General features: G+C 44.1%; 1 protein-coding gene across 1 annotated transcript in view; it reads left to right on the top strand.

Moving 5' to 3' along the window:
• The window catches only part of SNX5 (sorting nexin 5), a 37596-nt gene that overhangs the window by 2610 nt on the left and 12239 nt on the right, over positions 1-22747 (top strand). Inside the window, exons 2-5 of the mRNA XM_077814131.1 lie at positions 18011-18115; positions 20738-20848; positions 21513-21634; positions 22174-22297. Coding sequence (XP_077670257.1) covers positions 18011-18115; positions 20738-20848; positions 21513-21634; positions 22174-22297 — 462 coding nt within the window. The remainder of the gene's footprint in view (positions 1-18010; positions 18116-20737; positions 20849-21512; positions 21635-22173; positions 22298-22747) is intronic.

The raw sequence follows: 22747 nt of genomic DNA, 5'->3' as shown, positions 1-22747 counted from the left end.
AAATGTCTGAGGCAGTCTCTCCTGTTGGAGTCTTGGAAACTTTCCTCTAGAAGAGAGTGGCTTTTAAGGGGCACCTTAAATTTAAATTCTCCAGTAAAAATGAGGAAAACTAGAACCTGCACGTATTTTTGTAATACACGTCACAGCAACCATGAAGTCTCACTTGGCTTCCCTTGTGTACTTCTGTTCTAAAATGACACCTTCTGTTTAGAACATGTGGAGGAAAGCAGAAGTTATTTAACTTCTCAGAAGCTCTCTTGCAGTACACTGAGATTATTGGCATGGACAAAAACCGTGTTTTCTTCAGCTATTAGCTCAATGGAATTGTCGTAATGACCAGAAGGCCTTCTCTGAATCAGTGTAGACAAAGCCCCTTTCAACTGGGTTGTGGGGAGGACAGAGTTCTTATGGGCTCTGGGCCAGGAATAAACTTAAAATTACAATACTGCCCAGCCTTCAATCTGTGATGAAGTTTCCCCTGGGGTCTTTGAGAGACTTGCATGAACATCAAGGTTAGACAGAGCATGGTCTCAGTGTAGTAACTAAACTTTTCACTGCTTATTATATCAATATTTCATCTAGAAGTAGCATCATGTAGTCAGAAAATTGGCTCCCTTTTAGGACCACAGATGTTCCTACTCCCTCTGTCTTCCCTCTGTTTCTTTCTTTGTGGATTTCACTTCTGGTCTCTTCCCCAACTCTGTTGAAACCTGTAATTGAATGGTTATGCTGACATTAAAGTGGCATTAACATCCCAGTGCACTTAGTGGGAAGCAGCATTTCAATCACTGTTTCAAGCTGTTTACAGGGTCAGGGAGGCAACTGTGCTGATTATGCTTTTGTAACCTTCCAATTGTGGCTCAAGGATTAGGTAAGTACTTTCAAGAACAAGCAGAAGAATCTAAGCTTTTGTTTAATGTCTTTGGGCCCTAACTATCAAGCAGGATGGGTGTCTGACCTCTGCTTCATAAGCTAAGCTTCTTGTCGGGAGCTGAGACCATGTGCTTTTACACTGTGATGGAAGGTGGTCAGGGTGTGAGTAGGATAGGTTGGAGGTGGGAAAGGACTGGGAGGAGTGGTGTGCTGGTCTAGCTTGGGGAAAGTAAAGGGAAAGGGTAGAGATGACCATTAGGAGTTTACTTAACTGATTTAAAACAAACTTAAGTGGCAAGCTGCTTAAAGTTATTAAAAATCTAGAAGGTGTCTAGAGATAGCAAAATGGTACAGAGTTGGAGCAGGTGCCCTCCCTGGCAACTTACAAGTCTGTCATCCAGCAGGGAAATCAAACCTGCCTCTTTCTTTAGACTTCTGGTTTCAAGGAGGCTGAGGATGGAGTAATTTCCCCAGAGTGACTTAAGGCCAGGCCTAAACTAAAATTTAAGTTGACTCAGTTAAGTTGCTAACGGGTGTGAAAAATCCACACCCCTGGGTGACATAGTTAAGCTAACCTAAACAGTCTCGGCAGGTAGTGGAATTATTTACTGGGGAAGAAGATCCCAAAACAGATGTGGGTGAGGGATAAGGTACTGGAGATACTCCCCCTGCAAAAGCTAGAAAGCTGAGGGAGTGGTAGAGTAGTGGACAGCACTACCAACCTTCATAGCAGTCAGGAAGATCTGGAAGGGGTTGGTGATTGGGGAATGGGAGAAAAGTGCGTTCCTTTCCCCAGGAGTTGGGTTGGCTTCAAACATGCCACACCTAGTGGCAAGAGGCTGATATACCAGTCCCTAGGCAGGGTCCAGGTGCAACACACTGGTAGGAATTCTAACTATCTACTTTTTTCAGTAGCTGAGAGAAAGCTGGCTTTTTCCAGACAGTGCCTGCTTCTGCCCAACTTTGCATTGGTCCAGTGGCTAGTCCCTGCAGTATCAAGTGGCTAACAATTTCCAAGACCCATGTGAGGATGGGTCTGTGTGGGATAGGCATACATTTGCCCACTCTCACAGCACACTTTTCAAAGCAGAGGAAAGGAGCAGCAAAAGTAGAAAACGGAACACACGGAAAGGAGGAGGGCTATGTGTGGGGTGGGGAGGAGTAGAATCAAGAGAACAGGAAATGGAATGCAAAGAACAGCATGATCTGTTAGAGGAAGGAAAAGTAGTGTGAAGCCAGGAAAGGAATGGATACAATACTTTAAAAGTAACTATTCAGTCAAGTCACTTACTTGACAAACTTCACCAGTACTTACAGATAAATACTGTCCTACAGAACTCAAACAGCTCTATAGCTGGTCAAATATTGGAACATGAATATATTTAGCAAGTGCCAGTGAAACTGACTATATTCTGGTGTTCAATCAGTCCTACTAGTACATTGCACTTCAAAATAAGCCCTAAACAGAAGGCAAAGCATGCTACCCAACCAGTTACTGTATTGTTTAGATAAGGGGTTCTCAACCATTTTTTTGAGGTTCCCCCCAACATGCTATAAAAACTCCATGCACCACCTGTGACACACCTGTTTTTCTGCATATAAAAGCCAGGGCTGGTGTTGGAAGGTAGCAATTGCCTGGGGCCCCATGCCACAGGTGGCTTAGCAAAGCTAAGCTGCTCAGGCTTTAGCTTCCATCACATCTGATGGGGCTCAGGGCCTGGGGCTTCAGCTTTCTGCTCTGGGCCTTAGTGAGTCTGTCAGCCCTGCTTGGCAAACCCCCTGAAACCTGCTTGCAGCCCCGCAGGGAGTCCCAGACCTCTGGTTGACAACTGCTGGCTTAAATTATGGGGATAGTACTTGAACAGTAGTGTGGTGGTGTAAGTGTGATGATCAAAGGTATTAGCAGGCTTTGTCCTTTTGGGTTCACTTTAATGCCCTAGGTGCCCGTAGGTGAAGAAGTTAATCTTTCTAGGACAAGTGGATTGATTCCAGTCCCCTGATGCCCTGGGTTGATACTGGTGGAGGATGTGAGTGGCAAGTGTCAGAGGGAAAGTGACTTGGTGCTCAGATAGTTCTCCTAGCAGGAGCCATCATCGTACTAACAGTGCTGCTCCTGGAGACTAAAGAGTTGCTTCCTTCTCCTGGTTGCTGCTGCTAGGACTCTTCTGGGGGAAATGAGTTTTCTTAAATTCTGCTCCACCTGTAGAGAGCACTGCTGGTAGATGAGGCTACTGGGACCTATGTTGCTGAGAGGAAGGGGAGGACAGGTAAGCCATACTCGCAGCTTTCTCTCTGCTTGATGCTAGCTGCATCACATTTTCATGTGCAGTGGAAGGGAGCTTCATTGTATGGAACAGTTGTTATAAGGCCCAAACCCTAGGACCTGAGTTTAGACAGAATCAATTCAAGCACTACTACAGTCAGAGGCTGGCTGTCATCGCGGATTGGGGGCAGTTTCCGACCCATTCTCTGAGTTGGAGAACTGCACCACTGAAACACAAATGGGTCCAAATGATGACGGTGCACCATCCACACAGCATCTCCGCAAACATCAGCAGGGTTTAGGGATTGTTGCATCTATTGCACAACTCCTAGCATAGCTGGAGCAGATCCATAACCTCTATGGCATGTCTGGTTGGACATTTACTGTAGTGAATACCCTTACTGCTTAATGGTTCTGTCCTGCATGCAGATCTGCCCATGTGCTGTAAGCCAGGGATTCAGTGCTGCTATACCCTCAAATCTCGGTGCTGACGACAGGATGGAGAGTCTCAAACCTCCTCCTGAGCTGCTGTGAAATGAGACTGGGTCCTGTTCTGTTGCTGTTAAATCAGTTCTGTACATGGAAGGGCTGTGAGTTTTACTTCATCTCGGGGTGGGTTTGATTTAAATAACTAGTCAGGAAGACTCAGTTTAATCATGGGTTTTCTATAGAAAAGTGCATTCTTGTTGTTATAACCTTAATACATATTCTTCACAACTCAGATGTAGGTTTCATTTTTAGAAGGTGCACACTATACATTTTTAAACAATGATTTATTTTGAGAACTTTTCAGATTAGTTTTACCGCTATATCAGAAAATGAATGATTGTTTAGTTATTTCATTTACCAAGGTAATTGAAGCAGATATTTATGAAGTCATTGGGAAGGTGAACTATCTCCAATTTGATAGGTTAATCATTAATATTTGGAGGATTTTCTTGCCATGCTGTATTAGGAGAACATCATGAGACATTTAAATTATTTTATTTAACTAAAACAACATCAAGTATTCTGGATTTTTTTCTTCAATAGCAAACATTGTAAGAAAACAGGCATATGTCCCTCGCTTCATATTTATCTCCAGACTCCTTCTCCTTGTCCAGAACTATTCTGCCCCCAACAATCTTCTATTCATTGGACTTTTTGAAACTCTGCACTTTTAGAGAGAGGTAAGGGATTGACTGTGTACACAAATTTGCAGAGGAACAATAGATTTGAGGTCTGTTTCTCACCTTTACATATTTATTTTAAAACATTTTTGCTGTTAACAAGCATGTTACCTCTGGAGACACACATCCACAGTTTGAGAACTGCAAAACTGGTGCATCTCTGGTGGCTTCTTTTAGACTGAGCACTAGGTAGATAGAAAGATTAACCTAAATCTATACAGAAGCCTGTGGAACCCCATAAAATTGGGTCCCTAATCCATGAACTATTGGAACTCATTTACAAAACTTTTCTTAAAAATTACACTAATATATTTTCATACTATAGAATTTATAATCCCTATTCCATGATGGGATAACTTTGAGCTATAATGTATCTTAATTAAAACTATCTTTAGATAAGTTTTTCCCTCAAAGCATGTTATCAAAAAACCCAATTTAAATAGGCCCCCCACCCCCTTTTTTTTAAAAATTGCTTTTTATCCACCCAGCTTAATCTCACTGGCTGGGAGCACTAGTATAGATTGGCTGCCAGCATGCTGCCATCATGTTCTGTCGTCATGTTCAACCTGAAACACTGGAAGCCCATCAGTAACGCTACTTCCACTAGTGCCAGCATCAGTGGAATTACAATTGTGGGATATCTTCAGAACTATGTGGGCACAGCCCTCCTGACTTCTCTTGGAGAACAATCTGGATCAGTAGTTTGCCCTTCAGTCCAGCCACCTCACTCAGGTGCTTAACAAATAAGGCTAAAATAGTAACACTAAACAGGGGGCAATGTCATCTTGCTCTCTGGGTATGTCTGCACAGGGATAAAAAACCCATGGCTGGCCCAGGTCAGCTGACTCAGGCTCACAGGGCTCCAGCTCCAGGGCTGAAAAATTGCTGTGTGGACATTGGGCTCAGGCTGGAGCCTAAGCTTTGGGACCCTGTGAGGATGGAAGATCCCAGAGCTTTGGGTTCCCAGACCAAGCCCGACTGTCTACACAGCAATTTTTGGCCCCACGACCCAGAGTCAGTTGATGTGGGCCAGCCATGGCTGTGCTGTGGGTCTTTTATCCCTGTGTAGCCATGCCCTCAGTTTCTTTGCTTAAAGTACAAATTTAATGTAATTTCAACTCTAAGCTTCCCCAGCTAAAATCCATGATGGGGGAAATGTTGCTATTAATACCTTAATATCTGCACTAATATGCATTGCACATGTGGGGTGCATGGTCCTGTTTTTCTGGTTAAATGCCTCGCTTAATAGACTGCTTATAAAACATATTAAAATTTCAGGACTGATGTGGCTAAGCAACTGCTGCTTTTGGAACTAACTTTTGCGTGTCTTGATTTTATTCCGGTTGCACAACTATTTACAATATTGCATAACCTATTTCTTTGTACTGTATATATTCTAGTAAATGAAGGCTTGAGTACATGTTTTACTGAAACAAAAAGGAAATCAAACTAGGTGCATGATGTTTGAAGCATGCAGCATTGCCCTGCTTTTTAATTATTTATAATAGTATCTGCAGGTCACTTAATGTTTAAGATTACTGCTAGTGATGTCCTTCTAGAATATTTCAAAGTAAGTTTTCCTGACTAGATTCAGGAAAACCTCCATCTAAAGACATTAAATGGAACTGAGATTTTTTCTCGATATTTTAAGAACTCTAGAACATAGCGCTGTAGTGTGTCCAATAGAAATACAGCTGTGGAAGGTTGCTCATAACACTTCCATATTTGTTTCTTGGCTACAATCTCTAAAATCTAGCTGCTAACATATATTTTGTTGAAATTAGGTGATTTTGCTTTGCGTGAAAAGAAGGGTGGCTTTAAAGATAACTGGTTAAAAGCAAAGTCACTTCATAAAATGACACCCCTTGTTTACACTTTTAGTAGTGATTGCCTCTTGTTCCAGTGTCCTAGCTAATAACTAAATTTCCTAATCAGGAGCTCTTGCACATGCTTAAAATTGATGAGACAAGTATTTGCAGTATATTCTTACTGCTAGTGTCCACATGCTGTATCTAAGCTCTGCAAAGCAAGTTTATTGATGTGGTTATTTGAAACTTTGGCTTATCAAGCCATTATTTAAACAATGGGATCATCTGTTGCAGTAACTTAAATGATAACATCTAATTGTTTGGCATCCTTAATATTAGGAAAATGTTACAAATAAGTAGTACTATATAAAATCAGTAACATAATTCAGGGACTTGCACAATAGCTATAAGACGTGGATTGCTGAAAGCACTTGACTTTGTCATGTGGTGCTTAAAGACTGAATTTGCAGCTATGGTAGGCAAATGCATTTGACTTTGGGAGTCTCACTTGCTCTAGATGGTACCAGTTGTCTTTTTTTTTTTTTAACTTCATTTCCAGACAAATGAGCATAAGCTGGAGTCAGAGCTGAGGGAACATATCACTACTTCTAGGTAAATTTACGAACACTCTGTATCAAAACAATAATTAAATCAAAGAAATTCAGTTGTTCAAAATATCCAAACATTTGAAAGCGTAGAAATTCATAATCAAGGCATCTAAGCAACCTTAACTCTGCCCCTCTTGCTAGAGGGCACTCTGCAGGGTGACAGGTGGCGTCTGCCTCCCCACCTGCCGTTCCCTCTACTAGATTGCAGCATGCTGAAGATGAGGAGGAAACAAGAGCACCAGTAGCAAGGGGAGGTGAGCATGGGCCCCCACTAGCACTAATCCCTTCCATCCTCCCAGCCTGTTGCCTTTGGCATTTCCCACGCAGGGCCACGCAAAGATGCTTCCCCTGCAACTAGTCAGCTACCTTGGGCAACTTTTCCTGCTGAGCTGTCCCCAGCACCTTCCACCACGCACTCAGCTGCCTAAAGTGCCACTGCATGGGTGAAGAAGTAATATCTCCCAGCTCTCTCGACCACCCTCCCTAGAGAGGGGGTCACTGGGTGGAGGAGGCCCTCCCACCATCTGTTTCTGGGTAGTGGGTACAGAAGAGGTTCCTTTCTCTTCTCCACCCCTGCTCCCATGGTTCATTGCTGGAGGGCAGAAATGATGAGGTTCCACCTGTGAGAGGCCTCACACATGGAACAGTCCCAAACACAACAGATTCTCTAATCATGTGGGTCTAGATGCTTTAGGAAGGCAAGAGAGACTGTTCCCCTTGAATGCCTCTCATCTAAGAGCATGGCCCAGTGGTTAGGGTGCTAGTCTGGGCCACAGGAGGCCTGGGTTCATTTCCTTGCTTTGCCACAGACTTTTTTGACTGTTAGCAACTCACTTAGGGCTAGATTCACAAAAGGACTTAAGCACCAAGCTGCCACTTCAGGCATCTAAATCCTAGAATCCAGCCCCACTGGGATTCACAAAACTCGCACTGAGCTGTCGCTGAGCCATGTAGGTGCCTGAACTCCTTCTGTGCTTAAATTTTTGCATAAAGGTTCCCAGTCTGCCTGTTTCTGTCTCTGGGTGCACGCTGATGCCTACGCCCCACCGTAATGCACAAACTGGGGAAACCTAGGTGTTCTCCACTTAACTTGCCTGCAGGGCCTGATCTGGGCCATTGGCTTAGAGGTGGCTTACTGAATTGGGCCACTATAGGTGAGCTTACACAAAGCAGGTGCAGGAGGAGGATTAGGGCCTGATAACTTTTAGCCCAGTGGTCAGGGTCTTTACCTGGTATGTGGAGACCACTGATTCAAGTCACCCACCTGAGGGCAAGAAGAAATTTGAACAGGGGTCTGCCACTACTCAGATGAGTGCCTGAGTCACTTGGTTTGGGATGTTTGGCTGTGGGTGACTCGGGAAGCTCTTCAGTAGAACAGCTTCAAGCGGAGAAAGTGATTAAAAGTAGCCAATGGAGCAGAGGGACTGGATCCTAGGGCTCCCACCTTTCAGGAATGGGCTCTAACCACTAGGTACAGAGTTATTCTCCTGCTTGGGTGTCTCTTTCTCTCTGGCCCAATGATTCATTATTTATCCACAAGAATAGCTTCAACAGGAGAGACTGAGGGATCCCCACATCAGAATATCTCCTAGCCTACTGCTTAGAGCACTCACCTGAGAGGTGGCAAAGTCCTTTTTAAAATCCTGTCTCCCCCCACAAGAGGGGGAGACCAGAACTGGTGGTGTCTCTGCTCCAGCTGAGTACCCCAATCACTGGGCTAGAAGTTGATGAGGGAGGTCTTCCTTGCTCTTCCTTCTCCCTCCACCCCCCCAAACAAAAAGAAAACTTCTCGCAAAAATGGTATAGCTATTTAACACAAGGAGAGGATTGGCAGCTGAGAAGTCCAAGCAGTGGGAGGTGTCTCTCTCTGCAGCCTGGATTTAGGTGCTGAACGCTGTGAGGGGGAGGATGGCTGGGGGGCTTTGGATATCCCAGGGAAAGGGGTGAGTCCTATTGGCTAGTTTAGGCAGCAAGTCACCTAGCATGCTGGCTTTTGTGAACCCCATTCTGAAGTGCCTGTCTCTCCCCATCCCTTGTGAAGGGATCCTAGGTGCCAAACTCAGGCTTTGTGAGTCTCAATGATTTTTCTAAGCATCTAAAAGTGAAGTGTGGTGATGCTGAGCATCACCAAGCCTCCATTTCTTTGTCAATCTAGCCCTTCATGTGCCTGTGCCTCAGTTCCTCGCATGTGAAATGGGGATAATAGCGCTTCTTAACTCAGCGGTGTTGTGAGGAGCAATGCTTTAAAGATTGTGATGTGCTCAGATACTGTAGTAATGGGGGGGAGGCATATAAAACAGACTGCATAGTCTCAACCCTTGCTCCCCCCTTCTCTGATTTCCAGTGGACCCTTCCCAGGATAATGAAACTGGTTTATCCAGTGGTTCTCCACCGTACCCCTGAGGATATGCAGGGTTTTTTGAGGGGGTACATCAACTTCTCTAGATATTTGCCCAGTTTTACAAGAGGCTATAGAAACAGCACTGGCAAAGTCCGTACAAACTAAAATTTCACACACTGACTTGTTTATACTGCTCTGTGTACTAAATCCTGAAATGTAAGTACAATATTTGTATCCCAGTTGATTTATTTTATAATATGGTATAAATGAGAGAAAGCAATATTTCAGTAATAGTGGCTGACACTTGTATTTTTATGTCTGATTTTGTAAACAAGTAGTTAAGTGAGGTGAAATTTGGGGGTAAACAAGACAAATGAGACTCCTGAAAGGGGTACAGTAGTTTGGAAAGGTTGAGAGCCACTGATCTAGTGTGATCCCTTCCTCTTCTCTGTGCTCCAGTCCATAAGGATGAAGTTTCTGGTTTCTAGGAAGTTGGCTGTGCTGACCGACATTGAGTGTCCACAAAGCCTCCCACAGCTGGGAGGTTGTGGGCTGAAAGACAGTGGGATGTCCAAGATGAGTGTCCCTCAGTTTAGTTCCAAAGTTACCTACATACATGTGCTATCTCCTACTCTTAAGCTGACTTCCATAGAATTATGGAATTGAGGTTATTTCTAAGAGCCATTGTACTAAAGGAAGGAATCCCACAGCATTTTATTAGTATTGCAGTAGAGGCCAGGAAGAGCACCCAGTGATAGACCAAGGCCCAGCTGTACTAGGCCTGAACAAACACAAGATTTAAAATTTGCTGTATTTATTTTTGTCCCTATTATGAGTGTTTCACACATCATGATCCACATGTGGGCCTTGGCTGCTTGAGAGGTCCGCTTTTGTGGCGGTGGGGAAGATACTAGTTGCTTTTTAACCAAAAAAAAACCCAAACAAACCCAAAAGTTTGATCAGATTTATGGGGGGATCACAATACCCATTTTTACAAATGCATTGATTACTCCAGTCACAAGTTGGGGCAGGAAGGAAGAGAAGAAGGCTTTGAATGGAAGTTCAGACTTGGTCTCAGCAATTGAATAGCAACTTCCTCCTCCGTTAAGACTAATAAAGTTAAAGTCTCCCCATTCTGCATTGTTAGCTGGGGCTTTAAGGGCAAAGAGGGCCAGCTTAATTAGACTCCAGCTCAAATCACATGTATTTGAATTCTTTTTACTTCGGAAGGAAAAATCTGTTCCACCAACCTGGGTGGGGTGGTAGCTTTTCTTCAGACATAAGCTACGTAAAGGGCTATGACAGGCTAGGAGCAGCCAGTTGCAGAACTACAGGAAGGAACGCCGTGGGATTTGATTACGGTACAGAGGTCGAGCGTGCAACCCCAGGCTGACTTCAAAACGTGCATGGGTGTCTTCACATCCCTTTTTTTTGAAGGAGAAAATAACAAGCTGTCTCTAGAACCCCAGAGTAAAACAACCTTCATACTATTCCCTGCCCCCAGGCTGAATCTCAGCCTCCTGTTGCTCGCTGAAATAAAGTGGAGTACTGAAAAATGTAGGTCTGCCTGTATTTTCACATGCAGATCCTTGTCCAGTCACCTCCCCTCCATAGCCCTGTCTATGCTAGGAAAATGCATGTAAGCCTTTCTGTGCCCAGGCTCTACAAGGGTGTGACCAGCAGTAGCAACTGTATTTCAGACATCCTAGTAAGCTCCAGTCTGCATTAGTGCTGCTGCAACTAACTGCACCAACGCAGGGGTGGGAGGGGAACCTACAAAAGTCTAGTGCAGACTCTTTTTAAGTTGCCAGTAGCACTGTGAGCATATCTGGTTCAGAGATCAAGGCATGTGGCCAGTGGTGAGCCAGAGCTGGTTCACACCGGTTCGCTAGAACCAGTTGTTAAATTTAGAAGCCCTTTTAGAACCGGTTGTTCCACAAGGGACAACTGGTTCTAAAAGGCTTCTAAATTTAACCGGCCAAAAGTGGTGCCTTAGGCGCCGACTCCGTGGGTGCTCTGGCCCTGGAGCATCCAAGGGGAAAATCTGGTGGGTGCAGAGCACCCATTGGCAGCTCCCCGCCCCATGCCTGGCCCCAGCTCACTTCTGCTCTGCCTCCAGCCCCTCCCCAAACGCACTGCCCCGCTCTGCTTCTCTGCGCGCCCCCCCCCCCCCCCCGCAAATCAGCTGTTTGCATGGGAAGCCGGGGTGGGCTGAGAAGCAGGCAGTGGCTTCAAACTCAGGCACGTGGAGGTGAGCTTGGGGGGCCGGGGGAAGGAGGGCTGCCCATGCTGCAGCAGGTAACTCGGGATGGGGGGCACACAGGGGAACCACTCCCCACCCCAGCTCACCTCCACCAGCTCAGGCCAAGGGTGGAAGCCGCTGCCTGCTTCTTAGCCCTCCCAGGCTTCTCACCAAACGGCTGAATCGCGGGAAGCCAGGGTGGGGGTGTGGAGAAGCAGAGCAGGGCAGCGCATTCAGGGGCGGAGGCTGGAGTGGAGGTGAGCTGGGGCCGGGCGGGGAGCTGCCTGTGGGTGCTGTGCACCCACCAAATTTTCCCCATGGGTGCACCAGCCCCTGAGCACCCACAGAGTCTGCGCCTAAGGCGCCACTTTTGATGTGATCAGTGGGGGGAGCGGCCGCTCCCCCCACTGCAGCTATGCTTCCCCCGCCCCTAGGAGCCAGAGGGACCTGATGGGTGCTTCTTGGGAGCTGCCCCAGGTAAGCACTGCCAGGACTCCCCACCTCACCCCCCCGGCAGGTCCCTCTGGCTCTTAGGGGTGGGTGGGTATCCACTACAGTGGCCCATGAGACCCTCCTGCCCGGTTCTGGGGAGAGGGGAGGTGGGGGAATGGGGCAGGGGTCCTGGGGGTGTGTGTCAAGAAACACGGGGGGGTTGGATGGGGCAGGAGTCCCAGGGGCCCGGGGTGGGCAATGACTCCCTTGTGGGGTGAGGAGGGAACTGGTTAAGATTTTGGCAGCTCATCACTGCATGTGGCTCATTAGCACAGGATTGCATGCACCTGGAATGTGTCCCTGCCCCGTGGAATGAGCCAGCTGTAGATAACATCTGCTAAACTTTTCTTTCTGTAAAGCTTACTTCAGTCTCTATACTATAGAGAAACTTGTTAAGTTAAAATCACTTATCCTAGTGACACTAAACTAGCTTTTTATTTGGAATGAACCATCAGCAAAAGTTTGAAACATAGGCTTTAGTCAAGATGCTAAAGTGACCGATCACTTGGATTCATTACCCTTTTTCCACAGCCTCTTTTGGACCCCTGCACTACAGCAACCAAGAAGAGAAGTGCAACAGTGAGTCATATGTTGCAAATGTTCTCTAGTCACCAACTAATGCAAAGGCTATTTGTGACCTCCTCTTGGCACTGCAACTTTTTTCCCTACAAAATCTAAAATGACAGCTCACAACTGTAGGACTGGCTAGGTTGTGCAACACTTTCCTTGAAAACTAGCTGAAAGGAAGTTGCTTCCTTTGGCTTATCGCACTCTTCACAGACTCAGCAGTTTGTATTGTTTTGCCTGGCAATCCTGTTTGGACAGCGGAGATAAGGAATGTCAAAAAGAGTAAGCTCTTAAAAATCGCAGTATGCACCATGAAATCCGCTCCTAAAATACCTTGCTAGTAACTGAAATGAAACTAGAAAAGGAGTACTTGTGGCACCTTAGAGACTAACCAATTTATTTGAGCATTTAATGTTCTGGTTTAAGCATTTAAGGTGCACAAGTACTCCTTTTCTTTTTGTGAATACAGACTAACACAGCTGTTACTCTGAAACCTGAAATGAAACTGTTAATCCTGTTTAACTCCCATTGTTTAGCTAATGTGGAACAGCTTGTCCTTCTCTCCGTATGCAGAAGAACTGCACTGAGCCCTGGTTCAGTTAACAAGATTGACAGCTGTGCTGTGGTCTGACTTAGTTAAACTGACCATGCCTGACAGGAACTACTTAAGCAGATCTTTGTCAAAACCTCTCATTGTTAGAGGCTTCAGCTGCTCCAGTTTGAACCAGAACAGTTTTTTGTGTCCACACTTGCTATGCAGATTTGTGTTCTGAACCATCGACTTACCCCTATGTCAACAGTGGTGCTCTCAAACTATTTCAGTTGCAGTTTCCTCTGGTTCAAAGCAGCTCTTAGAAACTGTCAATTTTGGAAGATTTGAAAAGACCACTAGTGCACTCTGGGACATTAGGGCAAGTAGTCATCCTATGTTGACAATACAACAGTTCAGACTCCTGGTACTCAGTTGGCGAAGGCAAATTTAAGCCAAACAGTATCTAGACTGGGGTTCTCAAACTGGGGGTCGGGACCCCTCAGGGGGTCACGAGGTTATTACATGGGGGGGCCACAAGCTGTCAGCCTCCACCCCAAACTCCACTTTGCCTCCAGCATTTATAGTGGTGTTAAATATATAAAGTGTTTTTAATTTATAAGGGTGGGGGGTTGCATCCGGAGGCGTGCTATGTGAAAAGGGTCACCAGTACAAAAGTTTGAGAACCACTGATATAGATCATGTGTTGGAGCACTTGACAGTAGCAGGGTGCTACTAGGGGGAACCAAACCATTCTTAGAGTACTACATCTTATGTAGACTGTACCTATAAATGGCTTGGAGCCAGGCACTCAACAGATTAGCCTGAAAAAATAAGAATGGGGACCTTAAAACATATCTCCTACAACTCATTCGTGTCCTGCAGGCAGCAAATGCGTTCAGGGAAAAACAAATTTATTTGTCTGGCTTTAAAATAAACTGTCTTCTGACCTATTGCAGAAGTGAAATGGTCCGACTTCCATATGGGTTGGCTTTATGGGGCACTGAGCCCTTGGGTGTTTTGCTGCATAATGGCTGATAACCTTTTTATCCTTCCATTTCTAAAAGGACATGGTAAGGCAAGGTGACTAATACTCCTTCCTTGCTATTCTACAAAATGAGAGGCAGGGAAAGTGCTAGGGTTTACCAATTTGGTAATATTTAAAAACCCAGATGTTCCAGCAGGAGTGCTGGAACCTGCCCTGCCCTGCTTCTCTCCCTGAGGCCCCACCCCCATCCACTCCTCTTACACCCCTCCCCACTGTGGTTTGCTGCTTTCTCTCCCCTCCTCCTCACACAGGTCAGGAGGGACTTCCCTACAGAGATGGGGCTGGGAGCTGGAGCTGCCCAATGAAGGTAGGAGGAGACTCTGGCTGAGTAGGGGCTGGAGTAAGTGATGACCTGTGATCTCCCCTGCTCACAGCATCTGGATTTTGGGTGTTCGGTCAGTAGATCTGACAGGACACTGTCAAGTCCCCTCTTCAACTCTAGTGCATTGTGGGTAAAAGTCAAGAACATCTGGAAGAGCATCTGCTACAAAACTGCTACAGTGTTTGAGTGTTGCGTTCTTTCCTGGGGATGATCTATTCAGAATCCTACTTTTTAAAGGATAATCTTGTGGCTAAGTAGCTGGGTTAAAGTTCCAGCTCTGCCACAAACTTCCTGTGGTGTGACCTTGGGTAAGTCACTTAACCTCTCTGGCACAGTTTTCCAAGGTCTACAAGTGGGAATACTTCTGTTATATCTAATTAGATTGTAAACTCTGAGGCCAGGGACTCTCGGTGATAGTCTGTACCACAGCAGGGGCCCAAACTTGGTTAGGCTGAGGCCCTGAGATGTTAGTGAACTACAAATGATTACTATAGCTGGCTAATAACATTTGTCTGACTTGCCTGCAGGAACTTTTGCCTCAATGTATAGGCATCTGTAACCTCTGATCCCAGCAAAAAGCTACTGCAGGAATGTGCTATTCCTGTTTGTCCTGGCATAGAGTATTTCCATGATCTGCTTGCTGAGCCTAAGTTGACCAAAAAAAAAAAACCAACAACCTAGGCTAAGCAGAAGGAAACTTGCTTTTGTATGCGTCTCTTTAAAAAAATAGAAACACAGAACCTCACGCCTGAGGAAGCCTTAAAGTGTGTGTGGGGGAGGGGGAGCTCTCTGGACAGGGAGGGAAGAATACTGAATTGTTCCAGTCTCTGCAAACTAATCTGGCCTCTTTCTGTTGCTTCTTGGTGTGCAGTGTGGGGAGAAGTTCTGAAGATTAATCTGTTTTTTGAGTGGGAAAGCTTGGGCTTTGTCCTTTCAAAGAATGTCTGAGATTAGGACCATAGGAATCCAGCATGTACAGCCCACTGCTTTACCAGCTGAGTTGGCGATTCAGCAGCTTAGCAAATTGGCACATGCTACAATTAAAATGGTGCTTGGTGCTGAAACGTTACGTGGAAATGGGAAAGTGTCCTGGAAAGGAGGAGGAAAAACTAGCTTTACTTCTTCCTTTGCTGCTGCAGGGTGTATGGTACAGGCCTGAGTCTTGACTTAACTACAAAAAAGCCACAAATTGTAAAACATCTGGAGGGTGAAGTTTGTCCTCTCCTGTTCTGTTGATGCTCTGACTCAAAATATTCTTGGAGCACTCTTAGCCCTTAATTAAAGGATTTGGGGGTGGTTGAATCTAATAGATCATTCCTCCAAATGGTCAGTTAAATAGATGTAACCAGTTCTAGGACTATAAAATCACATCCTCACCCCTTGCTTCCACTCCAATGGTACTTGCAGTGATAGAAACCTGCCAGACTTCCAGTTAGCAATTGTCTTCCAGGGTAGACAGCAAGGTCTGAATTTGTAACAGTGAGGGGGAGGGCAATTCAAATAATATGAAGGTTTTCTTAAGTTGTGAAGAAGCAGAGGGGCCCAAACAGCCCGTTCCTCTCTGTTACCTTTAGCACCCAAAGCACATTTCATCAGCCTGCTATCTAAAACATGATGGAACTAGCCGAATCTGGGAGCTCTGTGCAGGGTGTTCTGAAAGCAAGCTTAAATTGAGGTGCTATAATACTTCCTGCATCTCTTGGCTGGCCACCTGTTCCTGGCTCTAATGATCAAATTGATGCACCTTTAAATTTGTGTATGAATCTTGTTATAAGACTTCAAACTCTCATCTTCATGGAGACACTAATCTCTGCAGAACTAAGGGAAGTTGTTGCCAAAACAAAACTACCTGAAATCAGTTGCATCCCAGTCCTCATGTACAATATTTATGGAAGTGGGGGGTCAAAGTCTTTTTTTGGAAAGACTTGTATAATTGGCTCTCCATATTTCCATACAGCTTGGCCTATAAACTTCAGTCTCATCCTAGAGCAGAGCCCACTGCCTCTGACTTGAAAGGTGATGGCTGTAGAATTACATATGAACTCTACTTTTCATGTAGAGATTGGAACCATATTTTGCAGTGGTGCAGTTAAGTGCTAATTAGGATTTGAATGGTGGGATGGGCAGTGTGCTCAATGCTGTGACCACACTGCAGGTGTATTCCCTGCTTTACAATTTAGCTGTGTCGTGTAGACATAGCCTTTTAGTAAGATGGCTGTGTTGCTACAGCTGTGCCATGAAGTCATGCTGCATAGCGGCTGTTTGTTTGACTCTTGTGCTGACAAACTTCCACTGCCCCACAGCGAGCGGCATTTGCGTTGTTGGCAGGAGAGTGCTCCTGCTGACAACACACTGTTCACACTGGTGCTTGTTGTGGCAAAACTTTTGTTTTTCCCGGGGGGGTACATCTGAGAGACAAGCTTGTCGTTCAATTGCCAGTGTAGACATAGCCTCAGAAAGGCAAAAAAAACCTCTGAAAAGGGCAGGCGAAAAGATACAAGCAGAATGGTGGGAAGCACATATCGGGTTAGTTACCAGACTTAAATCTCTTAAAAAAAAATTTATTTGGAGCTGGGGTTGGAGAAGGACTTGTTTGAGTAAGCAGTGGGGGAAATGGCTCAATGGATGGGAAGTGTGAGGCTGAGCAGCTGAAGGGGGTGCTTTTGTGGTATGAGAAGGATGGCAGGAAGAAGAAACTGACTTCTGTACTCTATACTTATTGTACCTTATGGTAAATGGTACAAGTAGTGTGTGTTATCCAAATGAAGGATGCTCACAAATGAGCTGAAGACTCTAAACTGAAATTTCAAGGAAAAGTCGTGACCAAAAGGACTGCAGGTTGGAAAGATGGGGAAGTGTCCTAGTATGGGGCAGAGTTAGTTATCTGACTTCTATACCCCCAAACATCTGCATTTTAAATAGAACCTTAACTTTGGATCTCCCAGTCTTCCAAAGTCCAATTTAATAATTAAACTACCCCATTTTTTTAAAAAGTGAGCTCTAAAAGTACAACTGGGGTTGTGCCTTAATTTACATGCTGATAACTTGCAAAGACCCTTGATGTTCAGTTTTTTCAGCTTGTTTTTGATTTAAAGTCTTGGCTGTGTTTGCAGACTCTACAGTGACCAGAAAACTAGTAAATTGACATCCTAAGACTAGAAACCGAGCAATGGTGGAAGGTGCTTCTAATTACTTGATCTTTTAAAGATGTAGTTACAAAAACTTACTGGTGGTTGAATATTGAAAGAAACAATGTCTCTAAGCTTCAACTCCCCTGACTTTAAAAGTGCAAGACCTTAACAAACATCTGTGGTGCTGGTGTGTGCCTCTGTCCCTGCCCCAAGACTCCCAACAAAATCTAGGAAGAACAGACTTTGTTCCTGATAAACAAGCCGGGAAAACTTGAAAACAGCTTTTTATTTTATAGATACAAGGCAGAAACCAGGCTTCTGAAAACCCTTTACAGGTACCTTAAAGGACTCTTCAAAAGGCTACTGATTATGTCTGTTTAAACTTAACTCCAAGTTCAAAAGCTTCTTCCTATTTGTTTAGAGTGGGGGAAGACTTGTGGTTCTTTTGCATCCCTTCAGCTAAAGCATACAGTTAAATATGACCATGACACATCAGATTCAAATCTTGAGACACTTTCAAGGTATTAAGAATTTCTGGTTGTGCACTGTCTTTATCAATTTTAGATTACTGGCAAGACAAGATTAATCTTGACTTCTGACTTTAACTTGTGTTTCAGGTGAGGGCTGTGTCTGTGGATCTAAATATTGATCCTTCCCTCCAAATTGACATCCCAGATGCCCTGAGTGAAAAAGACAAAGTAAAGTTCACTGTACATACTAAGGTAAGTTCATGGTGAAAGGGGAAAGTGGTTAATGTACACACATGCAGTCTTAAAATCCACTTGAATGAGGCAAGTAGGACCCTTATACTGTTGTCAAATGGGTCTACACCATTAACTCCTAGATCTTAGGCTTTCATTGTAAAAAAAAAACAAAACAAAACAAAACTGCAGGGCTTAAACATAACAGCCATACTGGATCAGACCAAATAGGATACTGTGCTGGATGGACTATCTTTCAGTGGTGGCCAGTGCCAGGTGCTTCAGAGTGAACAAACAGAACAAGGCAATTGCGTGATCCATGCCCTGTTGTCCACTCCCAGCTTCTGGCAGTCAGAGACTTAGGGGCAGTCAGAGCATGGGGCTGGATCCCTGACCATCTTGGTGAATAGCCATTGATGGACCTATCCTCTATGAACTTATCTAAGTCTTTTTTGGACCTGGTTATACTTTTGGCCTTCACAACATCCCCTGGAAACTCGTTCTCCAGGTTGACTGTGCATTATGTGAAGGAGCACTTCCTTTTGTTTGTTTTTTTAAATGTGCTGCCTATTAATTTCATTAGGTGACCTCTTACGTGAAGGGGTAAATAACACTTTCTCCACACCAGTCATGATTTTGTAGACCTCTATCCTGTCTCCCCTTAGTCTTCTCTTTTCCGAACTGAAAAGTCCCAGTTTTATTACTCTTTCCTTGTATGGAGGCTTTTCTATATCCTTAATCATTTTTGTTGCCCTTCTCTGTACCTCTTCCAATTCTAATACATCTCTTTGGAAATCGTGCAACCAGAACTGCATGCAGTATTTGGGCATGCCATGGGTTTATACAGTGGCATTATAATTTTTCTGATCATTATCTGTCCCTTTCCTTATGGTTCCTATCATTCTGTTAGTTCTTTTGACTGCTGCCGCACGCTGAGCAGATGTTTGTAGAGAACTATCTACAATGACTCCAAGGTCCTTTTCTGAGTGGAAACAGATAATTTAGACCCCATCATTGTGTATGTATAGTTGGGATTATGTTCTCCAATGTGCATTACTTTGCATTTATTAACATTGAATTTCTTCAATTTTGTTGCCTAGTTACAGGTTTGAGATTCCTTTAACTCTTTGCAGTCTGCTGTGGACTTAACTATCTTGAGTAGTTGTCATCTGTAAATTTTTGCCATCGCATTGTTTCCTACTGTTTTCAGATCATTTATGAATACTGTAAATAACATTGGTCCCAGTACAGATCCATGGGGATCCAGCTATTTACCCGTCTCTGTACTGAAATCCGACCATTTATTCCTACCCATTGTTTCCTATCTTTCAGCCTGTTACTGATCCATGAGAAGACCTTCCCCTCTTATTCCATAACTGCTTACTTTGCTTAAGAGTCTTTGGTTTGGAACCTTGTCAAAGGCTTTCTGAAAGTCCAAGTACATTGCATCTACTGGATCCCCCTTGTCCACATGTTTGGTTACTCTCTCCCTCCTTCCTCTCCTCTTCTTCTCCCCCCCCCCGGAATTCTAGTAGATTGGTGGGGCATTTCCCTTTACAAAAGCCATGTTGACTCTCTCAAGTTGTGTTCATGTGTGTCTGATTCTTCTTTACTATTCAACCAGTTTGCCTGGTACTGAAATTTATGCTTACTGGCTGTAACTGCCAGGATCGCCTCTGGAGCCTTTATATTTAAAAAAAAAAAAAGTGTGACTATCCTCCAGTCATCTGTTACAGAAGCTTATTTAATCAATAGGTTATATACCACAGTTGTTAGTTCTATAATTTCATATTTGAGTTTCTTCAGAACTTTTGGGTGAATCCCATCTGGTCCTGGTGACTTATTACTGTTTAATTTATCCAAAACCATCTCTAGTGACACCTCAATCTTAGATGGTTCCTCACATTTGTCATGTAAAAAGAATGGCTCAGGTGTGGGAATCTCCCTCACATCCTCTGCAGAGACAAGTGAGTCAAAATTCACTTAACTTCTCTACAATGGCCTTACTTTCCTTTAGCACCTCGATTGTCCAGTGGGCCCACTGATTGTTTGGCAGGCTTCCTGCTTCTGATGTACTTAAATTTTTTTGCTGGGTTTTTTTAATGTGCCTCTTTTGCTAATTGCTCTTCAAATTCTTTTGTCCTGCCTATTTATACTTTAGGAAGGGGAAGAGAACTGTCGAAATGGAAACGAAGTAACTGATGCAGGGTGGTGGTTGTTGTGGTCTTGTGTCTTCAGACAGATCAATACTGCCACTCTTAGCTTTGCTAAGCAGTAGTGGATGGAAATTAACCTCCCCATGCCTCTGTTTTTTATCTGTAAAATGGAGATAATAGCTGCCTCATTTTTGTAAAGTTTTCAATCTCTGCTGAAAGTACTATGTAAGAACTAGGTATCATTAATTCTGGTCCTCTAAAGTGGTATGGGACGCTCGAATATCCTGTTCCTACAATGTTCCTGTCACTGCTAAGGGGGAGATACAAAGAAGGCTCACCTTAACTGAGCACTAGCCAACACTAGAAAAGGCAATTAGGTGTGGCATTTACTAGTCAAAAGGGCTTGCTATGGAAACTAATGAACAAAACTGCTTCTAAAAGCACTAGCTTTTGAAACAGTAGGACTTCTGAATCTCTTGTCTTCCAGACTACACTGCCAACTTTTCAAAGCCCAGAGTTTTCAGTTACGAGGCAGCATGAAGACTTTGTGTGGCTACATGATACACTTGCTGAAACTGAAGAGTATGCAGGATTTATTGTAAGTGGTTTTTGTTTAGGATTGAATTTTATAATGGGAAAATCCTAATGTGGTGCACCTAAAAGGAAATTAGTAAGGCTGCTAACCCTGCTAAAGTAAATACCGCTAGCATTTTCTGTCTTGGATCTTAACTATGCAGATTCAATGTGGTTGTAACATAGCTTTGCTTTTATCTTCCCTGAACTGTCTGAGCCATACCCTGCCCTCCACTCTTGTAAGCTCACAGTATGGGAATCCTGCAGGTACTGCAGAATGTATTTGTCCCATGTTGGTATCATTCCTTACCCTGTAGAAACCCTTCTAGAGAGCCATTGGTTGCCCTGCTTCAAGGACTTTTGAGAACATGACACCGCAGTGTAGAGTCCGAGGGTAGCAGCTGGTGGAGAACCTCCATTAGTACAGCTTCTCCAGGAGTCCTGCAGATGATGGGGTAAACGGGCCAAGAGGCAATACAGAAATACAGGCCCATGTCTCCCCATCCTGTGACACAGGATTTGTGAGCACTCTGGATGAGCCCCATTGCATCCACAAACTGCACTACACACAACCTGGGTAAAAAGAGCAGCAGTACATTAGTTTACAAGGTAGCTATGGAAACTCCAGGAACTTTCACTCAAGAGTGATAGGCACTTGCAACTAATACAGTCTATTTTATATTGACTAGATACCTCCAGCACCTTCCAAGCCTGACTTTGATGGTCCCAGAGAGAAGATGCAGAAACTTGGGGAAGGAGAAGTCTCTATGACAAAAGAGGAATTTGCAAAAATGAAGCAAGAACTAGAAGCGTAAGTATGTGTAGTTGTGTATATAAACCAAAGTCAGTTCTGCATCTTGATGGAGGATCTACTTTCATAGTAACACCTCAAGCCAGAACCTTATTTTAAACAGGGTTGGTGCAATTTCACCGTAACGCCTTTAATCCATGTCTCTGTGTTTCTAGAAAGTCTTGGACTTGGTTAGATAAACCATATAAATGCATAACAACCTTAGTACCTTTCCCAGCCCTGAAGAAGAGCTCTGTGTAGCTCGAAAGCTTGTCTCTCACCAACAGAAAATGGTCCAATAAAAAGATTATACCACCCAGCTTGTGTGTCTAACCTTCATAAAACATCTTTTGGCCATCACTGTGTGAACTCTAAAATATACTGGAAACGGCCAGGTGGAGATAGGAATGCTTGTTCAGAAGCACTAGGCCAAAACATGAAGCATTAAATAAAATTATTTTTGTCAGAGCAACACTTTATGCAGTGAAGTAGACAGTAAAGACTACATGTTGTCTTCGGTGCTTAACTTTGAGATTTGATTCCCCTCCTTGGTCTTCCAGTGAATACCTTGCTGTCTTTAAGAAGACCGTGTCATCACATGAAGTTTTCCTTCAGCGACTTTCTTCTCATCCTGTGCTCAACAAAGATCGCAACTTCCAAGTTTTCCTAGAGTATGACCAGGATGTAAGGAATCTTCCTCCATTTCCTCTGCACTTCTGGGACAGGATGTTAAGAATGCAGTCAGTTCCTATGAACTCATTTAGAATTTGCTGTAGTTGTAACACAAGTGATCATTTAAACACACAATCCTACATAGTGTTTATACTGTTATCCATGTAGGATTGCTCAACCAACTTCTCAAGAATAGCATAGGGCCAAAATCCATTTCACTCAAAGCTTTTTTTGTCAGTATTCGTTACAGAAATCTCATTGCCTCAAAATATAAGCTGTGACATACAAACCAGGCTTGATTGACTTAAACACTGACTTTAAATCAGGCCTGAAATCAGCAAATGGGAAACATTGATTTAAATCTTGTTTTGCATGTGTATCTTTCAGTTATCTTCCAAAAGAGGCTGATTCTTATGGGTGGTATAATTTGGTACTACTTTTTGCTAGCTGGGAGGATGCACT

This window comes from Eretmochelys imbricata, chromosome 3 (genome assembly GCF_965152235.1).
Source record: "Eretmochelys imbricata isolate rEreImb1 chromosome 3, rEreImb1.hap1, whole genome shotgun sequence".
In the NCBI taxonomy this organism is placed as follows: Eukaryota; Metazoa; Chordata; order Testudines; family Cheloniidae; genus Eretmochelys; species Eretmochelys imbricata.
The sequence above is the reverse complement of the archived record's forward strand: the minus strand, read 5'-3'. Positions and strand labels throughout refer to the sequence as shown.